The 11,460-nt window shown below is 35.9% G+C and overlaps 2 protein-coding genes across 2 annotated transcripts; both read left to right on the forward strand.

Moving 5' to 3' along the window:
• The first annotated feature begins 2,848 nt into the window (after positions 1-2,848).
• LOAG_08929 (hypothetical protein) lies at positions 2,849-5,198 on the forward strand. Its single transcript, XM_003144459.2, has 3 exons — positions 2,849-3,088; positions 4,118-4,367; positions 4,582-5,198. The coding sequence occupies exons 1-3, from the start codon at positions 2,984-2,986 to the stop codon at positions 5,121-5,123; spliced, it is 897 nt and encodes a 298-aa protein (XP_003144507.1). The 5' UTR covers positions 2,849-2,983; the 3' UTR covers positions 5,124-5,198.
• A 2,586-nt stretch (positions 5,199-7,784) lies between these two features.
• Positions 7,785-10,220, forward strand: LOAG_08930 (hypothetical protein). The gene is made up of 5 exons (XM_003144460.2): positions 7,785-7,942; positions 8,219-8,348; positions 8,544-8,641; positions 8,835-8,990; positions 9,397-10,220. The coding sequence occupies exons 1-5, from the start codon at positions 7,892-7,894 to the stop codon at positions 9,592-9,594; spliced, it is 633 nt and encodes a 210-aa protein (XP_003144508.2). The 5' UTR covers positions 7,785-7,891; the 3' UTR covers positions 9,595-10,220.
• Positions 10,221-11,460: the final 1,240 nt, after the last annotated feature.

An 11,460-nucleotide genomic window follows, 5' to 3' on the forward strand; every position in this document is an offset into this window, starting at 1 on the left:
TTCGCTATTTTTCTGAATGGAACAGAATGGATGAATTGATTGTTGAGAAATTTACAATTGTGAGAAGCGGTGGTATATGTTTTTCACTATTGGTTTACTAACTAATTTGCGCAGTGCTGCTCATTTAATCATCAGTGCATGGTAGTACACACCTAAAAAATGAAATAAATTTGAGAAGGAAATGAATTTTACTCAGAATTTCGAAGGCGCACCTTAAATTTGATTCTATCGCTGAGTAACAACGTAATTATCGACAGAAGAACAATTGAGTGTTGAGGTGTCAAGCTTGCTTATTTCACATTTTAATATGCCACAATCAATTTTCAAAGGCTGGGAAAGCTTTTTTGTACCATAACAGGAGGATGAGGTAATCAACAGGAAAATTAATAGTAAAGTAAAAATTGCCAATCACTTTAAACTGAACATTTTTGAATTAATTCGAATATAGCCCGTGTGAAAATCAAACAGGAAAAAAGGAAGTTCAAAAGTAATAAAAAGAAATGAGTCCGGTTTAAAGGGAATTTATGGATACCAGCGAGCAGAATTCACTTTTCGGGGAATTTTCTGGGATTGTTTTTGAATTTTCTAGGACTTATTTTTCTTTTGTTTCTCGGACTTATTTTTGAACGACAATAATGAATTAATTTCATGAAAAAAAACTACAAGCAAAAATGAAAATTATTAAAGATTTAAAATATAAAAGATTTAAAAAGTTTCTGATGGCAATCTTCATTTTTATGAGTACCGCTTCTTCAGATGAAATATTTAGGTAAAGTATTATTACCAACCAGTCAAGACCTTTAAGTCCTTCTTGTAATAAAATTTCGCTGCAGTGAAAGTGTACTTCAGTGGAGAGAAAAATTTGTTACAACTTTCAGAATTTTTCTGTTGACTGCAGTGGAAGCGATTTTAAATTCAAAGTTTTCAAATCTTATCAGATTTCTGATTTATATCGAATTTTCCTGTTATTAATCGTTACCATATTCTGCACTCATGATCAAGGAATTGGTAATTCCTTTGCGTCTCACTGATTGCCTTCTAAAATTGAAAATTGGAAAGTGAAGAGATTTCTTCCAAAAAGTAACCTTCAAAAACTAGGATAATTACTCTCATTACGACACTTACTGATTCGTAATAAATGCGTTACACGATGAGAATTTCAAGTAAATGGAATGGAATGTCAGGCTCCTGCAAATTCAAAGGAAATTTGTATGAACATGTGAAGCCAATAAAACTTTCACATTTCAAATGTGAATGTAAAATTTAACTTTAACAAACAGGCAAAAATCAAGAAATCAAAGAAAATGCGACAATAAAAGCTGGATTTCCAAGATTATCATTGGAATAAAGTATGAAGTTAGCAATCAGTATTGGTGCGTGTTGGGTGTAAAAGGAAATTTTGGTGCAGTATGACAAAAATAGCTAATTAGGAACCAGTTTCGAATCATTATTGACGTACGGAAAACAAAACACCCGAATAGGTTGGAGAGAAATAGACAAGGAATAAATATGTACTCGATCCGATAGTGAACTGGTTTCGTCAAGGATATTTCTTATCTCACAATTTGAAATTTTTTCCAATTTCAAAAGTTGAAAATCGTGACTATGTAATCCAATAACTAAAGAACATTTCATGTCTCTTTTTTTCGCCGTTGGAAATGAAATTGGTACAATGTATGCTTGCCAATTATTTCCACGTCAATTTGATTTACTTACCATATTAATTACTGAGTTGTGTAAATTGGTTTAAATAAAAACTACAATTTTGATGGGTAATTCTTAAGGTCAGCACGAATTCAGTAAATCAAATTGACATTCAGTTAGACACTTAACTTACAATTGTAACAACTTCAAATCCGATCAGTTTCATGCCCTGAAATATTAATGTTCAATATGTGCTCTAATGGAATGGCTTATCACATGACAAATTGTAACTGCTCATTCACAGGAGTCTGCTAATTAACTTTAGTAAAGAATTGAATTTTTAATTATTTATGAACTTCGTTTAGCCAAATTCGTACAGTAAGGCAAGATTATGATGTGCATCTCTTTGTAAGAATGCATGCATTAATCTGATTGGAAGAAAGTTGGACAAGAGGAGAAAGTATTCCAATGAACTATTTAATAAGAAGTTTTACTGATAGCCAAAAGTTCATTTTTGGCAAAGGCAAACCCATCTCTCGTTAAACAATTCATTTTAACAATTCACAAAAAATCAATGATAATTGAGGGAAAGACTGCGCATATGTGTATGTGTGTACACGTGTGTTCATGTATGTGTGTATGTGCGTATGTATGTGTGAGCGTGGGTTCGTGTGTGTATGTGTGTGTGTATGTATTGTGTGTGCACTTGTGTGTGTGTTTGTGTGTATATGTGTGCGTGTGTGTGTTGCCGGATGTATGCATGCATATGTATGTGCATGCTTAACTGTTTCATTATTTTCTTATTCCTACACTTTTTTTTCTTTTTCTTATCGTTAGATCCATAAGAAGACAATTCTATCTCAGTGTTTTGCCGGTTGACATTCCTGGAAAATAGATATCAAGAGCAACGGAGATGTTAAATGGTAACTGTCGCACAGAAATACCAAGCGACCACACCTACTCAGTACGCTATCTTCGTAGCTTGTAACTTTCGTCGATGTTCACCACTATGCCATATCGGAGGTATACAACGGTGACACATGACGACAGACAAAATGACGAAAGACCATTTGCTGTATGAGGGTAGACCACCGATTAATAAACCAGTTTTCAAAACGCATCAGTACTTCATGTTCCATCTTGAAAATTGAACAAAAAATGAGAGAAGAGATGGGGTTGGTTAGTTTAATTTGTGGTAGAAAGTGGGAGGACCTTGAGATGAGGGTAAATCGTCGTTAGATTTTCGGGGCGGAGAGCAAAAGACGGACAAAAGAATGAAACGCCTCAAAATGCTATAAAATAGGATAGCTGAAGCAGTCGTACAGCACTCTCAGAAATCATGCATGAGGCGAAAATCATCGCATTGGTTGCTGCAGCATGCAGTGCCGTGGCAATTTTATCATGTGTGGTGGTGATACCATCACTCTACAACGCTATCAATGAGGTGACTCTTCCTAATTATCACTTTTAACTTCCTTCACAAAAATTTGATACTATTTCCATTCATCTCGCTTATCACTCAGTTGATGCAACTGGGCACTTTTTACAATTCGGTCAGCGGAGTAATATTGGTTACCACTTTTAGTTACCGCTTTTAGGCTGCGAATCTTCGTTGTTAGAATCATAAGTTTAGGTATTATTTCAAGTTTAAGAAGGCAATTTCATTCCACTTTCTGAAAGCTTGTTAAATATTTCATAGAAATATTCTTTCCGTTAACGAACAGGACTTGTTTGTGTTCTTTTATTTTCACTTCTATTTCTATTCCTGGTTCGTAATGTTTCCAACTAAACGTAATTGACTGCTTAGGAATTTAAGGATTCTATCCTTTCCAAAACCACTGCCCACAGCACATGCAGTTAATCTGCTATCAAGCCAAATTTTATTGAATGCGAACTTTTGAAATCATGCGGAATTCGAAATGGATAACGTTGAAAAAATTAACTTTTTGAAAACTTTGAAGCTAGTAATTTAAAATTTATTCCGTAGCAATAAGTTGATTGTAATGGAAGAGTACTCACTGGTAAATGACTAGCCTTGTCATCGCAGGTGAATATTTTCATAACCCACAAAAAGGAATATTTTCATAACCCACAAAAAGATCTTTTTTTTTTTTCACGATGTTAGGGATTTGGAGAACATTAATCTTTCACACCTTCGTATTTTCTTTTTCTGTCATGAAAAAATTTTGAAATTCAGAATTTGGGTAAACCTAATTACAACTGAAACAAGCTATTGATGCCAATTTCTATATTTGAGTCACTAAAATTCAAAATAATCTGTTCCAGTTTGAAAATCTGTTCTTTATCATGAATATAATATAGAAAGACACAAGATTAGTGATTTCTCACTGTTTGGTTCAGGCAGTGCAATATGTCCACTTCGTTTGCATTTAGAATTCTACCAGGAAAGCTGACTCGAAATTGCCTTAGACTTCAGTTCCAACTTATTTTGAGAACACAGAATTTTTGATAGGTACATGATGCGGTGATAGATGGAGTTCAAGTTTTTCGTGTCGAGACCGATTCAGCATGGACCGAGCTGATGGACGTACAAATTAGCGTGACACCACCGAGTAAACCACGTGAAAACCCCTTTAAAAGCATTTTCCGTAAGAAAAGACAGGATTTCTCGGGTTTGCCGGATTACTGTCACTGTGAACCGATCAAGATCACTTGTCCTCCTGGACCAGCCGGTCCGGCCGGTGAACCAGGAAAAGATGGGCGTAAGTTTTTATATATCCTTATAAATCCACAAATTATAGTGTGTGCACTATTGTTCCTAACTAGAATTTTGCTTATATATACACTTTTATATATTTTGCTTATATATATATTATACACAATTTCTTTCACTTCGGAACATTAACGATTTATTTTTTTACTTTTACATTCATAAATTCTATTATAAAATCTGATATCTATTTGGATAACTTGCAGCACCTGGGCCACCTGGACCTCCCGGAGAAGACAATACAGTAACATATGCACCGGTGACATGTCCTCCTGCTGACACCACTTGCATCAAATGTCCAGCAGGCCCAGCTGGTCCGCCAGGATTGGATGGTGAGGCAGGACCAGCAGGACCCGATGGTGAACCAGGACTGCCAGGACCGGCAGGAAGCGAAGGTAAAGCTGGACCACCAGGACCAATCGGTGATGCGGGCAAACCAGGATCGATGGGACCACCTGGTGAAGCAGGCCCACCCGGAAAAGACGGAGAGAAAGGAAAAGGTGCACCAGGATCTCAGGGACCACCCGGACCACCAGGACCTCCTGGTCTCCCTGGTCCAGATGGCGAAAAAGGAGCAGATGGACAACCGGGTCCTGCAGGACCAACCGGCCCTCCAGGAAAAGACGGATTTGTCGGAGAAGAAGGCAAACCTGGATTACCTGGCGGACCCGGCCTTCCAGGAAATGATGCAGCATATTGTCCATGTCCACCACGTTCTGCTGTATTCATCAGTCGTTTCACTCAGTGACGAAAATTTCTAAAACTATTTCCAAAAAGTTCACAATAAATAAGAGTTAAAGATGAATAATTACGCTATTATCTGTCACATCAAATTTTCAAGATTTTTTTTTGTTCGAAGAATCTTCAGAATTCAATAAAGAAATTTACAAAATTCATATGGCATAATAGAGAAGAAAAAAACATGGTAAAGTAGAGGCGATAGTTATATTACTAGTGATGATTATCTTATCGGGTCATTTTAGGCGATATAGATGCAATATTATTTAGTCACTTCCTAGGTGTATCGAAGTACTGTAAAGAAATACTGAACTGTAATACAAGATTTTGAATTTGTTTGAGTATCTAATCTACTCGGATTTACCATTTTCGAAAACCATGCCTCAGACTAATTGCTATTCTCATTAAAAGTGCGAAGTAAACAATTATACGATCCGTGCGGATGGGACACCCAGACATATTCCCGTTATATAAGTTATAGCTATCTGAATCTCTTTGTTTTTGCACTCATGGTATTCTCGTCATTTGTTTTCTCTCACCTGTTGAATTTTAGATAAAACTACACTTTTCAGACAGTTTTGAGTTGAAATTTGAACTTGCAAGTAAAAAGTTACCAAGTGTTCCGATCATGTTTCGAATTCCAAAAGGGTGTGCTGTAAAATATAACTTTGTCATCAGATAGAGGGTAGTGTGCTAAGGTACAACAGTTCATGTTAATTTCATTCTCGGGTCATTTTTCTGGGATTGACATCAAGCAGGAATATCACACACATTTTCATTCACACACATTTTCAGTTCTTATGGTCTTTTCGATACTTTTGTGTTGGTTTTAGATCTGAATCGGTCGTTCAAGAATGGTTCCCAGCATCCTGGGAAAAACCAGTAGAACAAATTAATTTTTGTAACATGGAATTCAAATGAAGCTGTATCCAACCTTCCTTCCACTGCAGTATTTTCGAAGATCGAGATTTTTGAAACAAAGTTTATTATTTCAAATCATTCAATCTTTCTTCTGCTTTTTTCTGGGGTACCCAATGATTTGTTTGACAGCTCATCTGCTGATGACAAGTTCTACCAGATGCCCAATGAAACATTAATGTTTTTATTCGATTAAACAATAGTTAATCTTTAATCTGTAACAGTGAAAAATAGAATGCATAAAACAATTTACACTTCAGTAAACTCTTAAATTTGAGAAATTGCGTTTGAATTACGAATGTTTTCGAGAAAGCATAATTTGAAATTATCCTAGCCTAGCAAAGCGATTCAAAACTTTGAAATATGGAATTATTCTTTAAGGATATTCTTATGAATTTGGAACTATGACTTTATAAACACCAGAAGCAATCAAAACAAATTTAAGCTTCGATAAAGATCCATATTTATACCGCGAGATTGACCAATCATGTTCCTGAATAGTCCATTTCCAATGAATTATCTATCGTTAAGAAATCAATAACTATCCTCTCTTACAAAATTATTCTGATAAATATCAGCAATACATTAGACAGTCACAATGCTCTTTTATCGAGAGCTTATTTCATTCATTTGTAGAACTTATGGAGATAATTTGCATGCATAAAAAAGATGCTTTTTATTGCAATGGACTGGTTTGATGATAGAGATAAGACAGCTGATGTCCAATAGCTGATGGAAAAAGATCTTGAGAAGGAAATGAGAGAGTTGGGAAGCATCACTCAAACGAGGGATGATACTTATATTACTTTTAAAATGATTAGCAAAACTGTCTACCTATACACTCATCATCATCATTTAATCCAAACTGATGAAAATAGTAACCAATTGCCGGTTTATGAAATTAATATCTTGTTGGAAGGTTTCTTTCGAAAAATAGTTCGGCGAATCATATTTCAGTCTATTAGTGTTAAGAAAAGTTCCCTTTCCTTCCTGTCATCGTTCTGAAACAACTTTCATTTTTTTAAATTAAGTCTTTATAAATGTTGCGGTAATTAATTAATTCACCAAAAACAGAAAAGGATTGAATTTTGTTGATTATAAATAAATTATTTGACAAGTTCAGTGACACGGAGAGCAAATCTTCCAACAATTCTTGCGGGTTAATACAAATACTATGTTTGCGAGCTAAGTCGGTTATTTAAACAGGTTATGGGCGTAATAATAACCATTTATTTTTCTTCGTTTCAATATCTCTAGTGTTGCGAAAAATTTATTCGAAATACTGTCTTCCGATCATTTACTTCATTCTTACCGGGCACAATTGAAACAACTCTCAACTTCTAAACTTTGATGAGGATATACTATAAATTTACATGAATACGTTAAATTACTCTGGTAGTATTCTGAAAGACGAGAAGTAATTGTAAGCGCAACTGTGAGTAGTGATTGTTGATTGGAAAATAGAGAAAATCAGATAAGAACAGCATCTGATATTTTCTTTGAGTAGTTGTATATAGCGCATAGTTGCCAAACATTTTCAATGACTGGTACGGTGTTTTCGTAATTTTTTCCTCACAAAACTGGATGAGTTTTGACCAGTGTCATAATAAATATAGTCATTAGTCAACCTGGTTCATCCCATAATGAAATAAAGCAAAGCTGGTGAAAAATGGGAAAACATAAGCACTCGTACGAATCCCCACAATTTGAGCTGGTCCTGAGACAATTTCATGGTTACGGTTGATGAGTCTTGTACCGACTTTCCTCCATCTTCATTTAGGCAGGAGGAATACCGATGCTATTAATTAAAATGGTGTTTAGGTCGTTATGGTAGTATCTTCCTGGCTTGTTCATTATTAAATGGAGAATCAGCAGCTAAAAGTGTTCGGAGTGATTGTGGCTGGTTGCCCGGTAAGATATATGTACCTTTTCAACAATATGTCTGATATGATAGGCGTTCTACATTTGTTACACCGCATACAAATGAGGAAATACATGCTGGCACTTGTTCCAGCTAAGCTACTGATTGCAAAGATGTGTAACTTCTCAGACACTGTCGCATGATGTCTGCTTCAAATCGTAGTGCTTGAACTCTGATTGAGTCATAGTTACCCCTTAATTTTCTGGATGCTTTTAAAAACGTGGCATATAGAGCTGTTGTTGTCAACTCATGTGCCCAACTTTTAGATTCAGACAGATTTTGTTCAAGTGAGCGGAACGGAATTTGTTATTGAAGTGGCTGGTTCTGGTTCAGTGAATCATGTTGTCGTGTTCTTGACGGGCGTTGCACCATTCCCTACGGATACGGGTGGCACCGGTATGTGGTCACATTTGTCGCGGTGAATTTTATAAGTCCGTTGTACTGAACTGGTGGTTCTTAGTTAATCTTATGTCGAACTGTACTTTGCATTAAAAACATATCGCACTATAGAAAAAATTATGTATCTGTGACCTTTCCTCTCTGGATAAACTCTGAGGTGATTTAATTCTAATTAAATGACAGTAATTGTAGTTTATATTCGGTGGCCAAAAATCGGAACGGAAACAAACTGGCATTATCTCGGATACATTGCAAATGATAAACCGAGCGCTATATTTCGAGTTGCTCAAGTATAAATTCAAATTCCTAGGAAGTGTGAACTCACAGATACTACAGATATTTCATTGTGTGAAATAGCTAGTGAAAAGTTTCCTGAGAGATCTGTGTTTGAAATGTTTGGAAATTATACATCGAGTGCAGTACACAGAGGACTGGATAACCTTAGAGATTTGTTTGAAGATTAGTACAATCTTCCTGTTTTAGCTTCATAAAATGGATGCTGTTCATGGTGGTCTGTTCATATCAAACTTACCAACCAATGGAAATACAGCTGGCAATGCTCAAATTGGTATCAGTGTAGAACCACTTGCAGTTGTCACGAGTAAAATTCCTGCTGAGGGAACGACAACTAGTCAGCAGGTATGATATGACCTTGGAAACTTTAGGGAATAAACAACACAGAGTGGGAGCGAATGTGACGAGCTAGGTTGGATCGTGATAATATATATGCAGGCATAGATAGCAAAGTAACGAGCAAACTGAAAAAACACTTCTACGTTTTGATTGATAACTAAGCAAATAAGAAATATGTAATTTGAAGTACAGTAAGCCTGACTGACAGGACCAGATTTCTTGGCTTGATGTTTAACATTACGAGGCTCTTTCTAGAGGTCTGCGGGCGACTTTGTATATTATGTATTATTGCCTTTTCTGCAAAGACGTTGGACTACAAGTGGTGGTGTTATGTATTGATGGAGAATGAACATATAGTCAGCTTTTTTCTCAAACCTCAGCCACCGCTATGTAATTTTTCTTGGAATTGCAGTCATCATTCATGCAGTTCGCGGAGAAGATGTTGCAAAATTTTATTAACCATCTGCAGTCATTTGCTGTTCGTTTGCCTCGGTCAGAAAATCCTGGAGAATCTACAGACTTTATTCCAGCTTCTGCTGTACAGAGTTGGTATACTAATTTTTCCCGGCGTTTACAGCAAAATCCCGAATTCTGGAAATGTCTTTTATGAACTTCCCGCCTTTCTTGTGTTTGCTGTTCAGTACTTCATTTTTTATTTATTTACTGTGAAGAAATCATGCCGAAGCTTTGTGTATGTGTCTTTTTTCTTTTTTTTGAATAATGTTAAACTCTTGTTTAATCGTGTCCCCACTAGTCATTTACATTACCAGCTCGTTTTTTTATGTTATTCATTTTCTCTTCATAACAGTTTAATTCACTACTTGTTGGAAGTGACTTCGTTTTCTTCAAAAATAGTGTAGGGGATACATAATTTATGGTAATCTTACAAAATGTTTGTAGGATTGATGGCTGTTATACATTCAGTTGTATTTTCCTTCTATGTAGACTTTGGTCCATAGATCAAAATATTGAATTCGTTCGTTATCGTTGCTTATAGGCCAGGATATTGTGATTTTGCTGGAAACGTGCCCGGTTCTCATGTTGTTAATTTCCATTCCAAATCTCGCACAACATGTTTTTAATGGAAATTCTATTTGGTTGCAGAAATTTTGTTTGCCAGAAGAATGTATTCAGATTCGTGGCAGAAATGCATTGTGCTTTCGGGGCTGTTTCAATAAAGGTCTGTAAAACAGTGGGTTTCAGAAATGCTAAGGTCAAGTTTGTAGTTCATTCCGTGTTTTTGTCAGTACTGTATTTACTCTTGAGCAGCCTTACCACCGAGATGTGACTGTTTGTCACATCGACAAATGGGTCTTACTGGTTACACACTGCAATCAAATGGTTAAACGTATGACTGCTTGGATTTTGAGGTATTATTCAATGGAGGGGCGATCTTCAGTTCGAATGCTCTAAGACCCGGGATTTGCTTCCTGCTTTTGGTTTCTAATTAGGTAGCATAATTTAACTTGTGATTCCCCAAAAAATCTCATAGTTTGAAGATGAATACTGTGGCCAATACAGTTCAAGGATCAGAAGTGTTGGACGGAGGAAGAGTGGTGGACCAACTGAGATAAAATTAACCCAACTTTTGATGAATTTGGATATTTACAATTGTTAGGAATCTTAACCTGTCGTTAACCATCCTAACTGAGATTAATCTTCATACTGCAGTACAGTTATGAGCAGAGCGTCACTAATATGTATGGAAATATAACATGGATAGATGTGAATGATAATAGCGAACGACACAAGCCCTAAAATGATCCATTAAAATTATGTTGCGTTGGTTGCGAACGTCAACTCATACGAACTAAAGTGACCCATCGAAATCTAAATTATGCGAGGGTGATTTGTTGAGAAAGGATAAGTTCGGGGGGTGTGTTGCGATTGTTGGCATTTCGGAGAGTTGATTGGTTGGACCGCACTAAAGATAATCCTGAGAAACACTATTCTTCGTTGATAATTTATCACATGAATCGAAGAAGGCATCCTTTGAAAGATCGTCATTAAGATTTGTGGTTATTATAGATGCATTGTTTCCCTTTTAGGCAATAAATTTTTTGCCTACTTTTCAAATCTTTCCGAATTCCATTCTTGCATCAAAAGCGTTTGGTGTAAATGATGCTATTTCAAGAGATTGTCTGGCAGCAATACCGCTCAACTGGAGCAAAATTCTTTAAATTCTGAATTAATCCCAGTTCCTTGTTTGTTTGATTGCTTTTGTCTATTTACATTTTTGTTCATATTCATGATATTATTGTTCTTTACCTCATAATTCAGATTAACGTTGCGCTATGTGTGATTCAGAAGGTAAATGAAAGTGATTTAGGTAACGTCCATAATATAGAATGAACGCCAATAATATGTGTCAAAGACATCTTGACCTTAATGCACAGAATGGTATTACAAGCTACGATATCAATTCTCTGGTCGATGATGATTTTGAGGTTTGACTTCCTTACATCGTCATTTCATT

Source organism: Loa loa (genome assembly GCF_000183805.2).
Source record: "Loa loa unplaced genomic scaffold supercont3.25, whole genome shotgun sequence".
Classification (NCBI taxonomy): Eukaryota; Metazoa; Nematoda; class Chromadorea; order Rhabditida; family Onchocercidae; genus Loa; species Loa loa.

Coding starts and splice junctions, on each gene's coding strand:
- LOAG_08929 (XM_003144459.2), top strand. CDS start 2,984: ATGCATGAGGCGAAAATCATCGCATTGGTTGCTGCAGCATGCAGTGCC. Junction 3,089..4,117: donor TCTACAACGCTATCAATGAG/GTGACTCTTCCT, acceptor AATTTTTGATAG/GTACATGATGCGGTGATAGA. Junction 4,368..4,581: donor TGAACCAGGAAAAGATGGGC/GTAAGTTTTTAT, acceptor GATAACTTGCAG/CACCTGGGCCACCTGGACCT.
- LOAG_08930 (XM_003144460.2), top strand. CDS start 7,892: ATGGAGAATCAGCAGCTAAAAGTGTTCGGAGTGATTGTGGCTGGTTGC. Junction 7,943..8,218: donor TGATTGTGGCTGGTTGCCCG/GTAAGATATATG, acceptor CCCAACTTTTAG/ATTCAGACAGATTTTGTTCA. Junction 8,642..8,834: donor CTATATTTCGAGTTGCTCAA/GTATAAATTCAA, acceptor TTCCTGTTTTAG/CTTCATAAAATGGATGCTGT.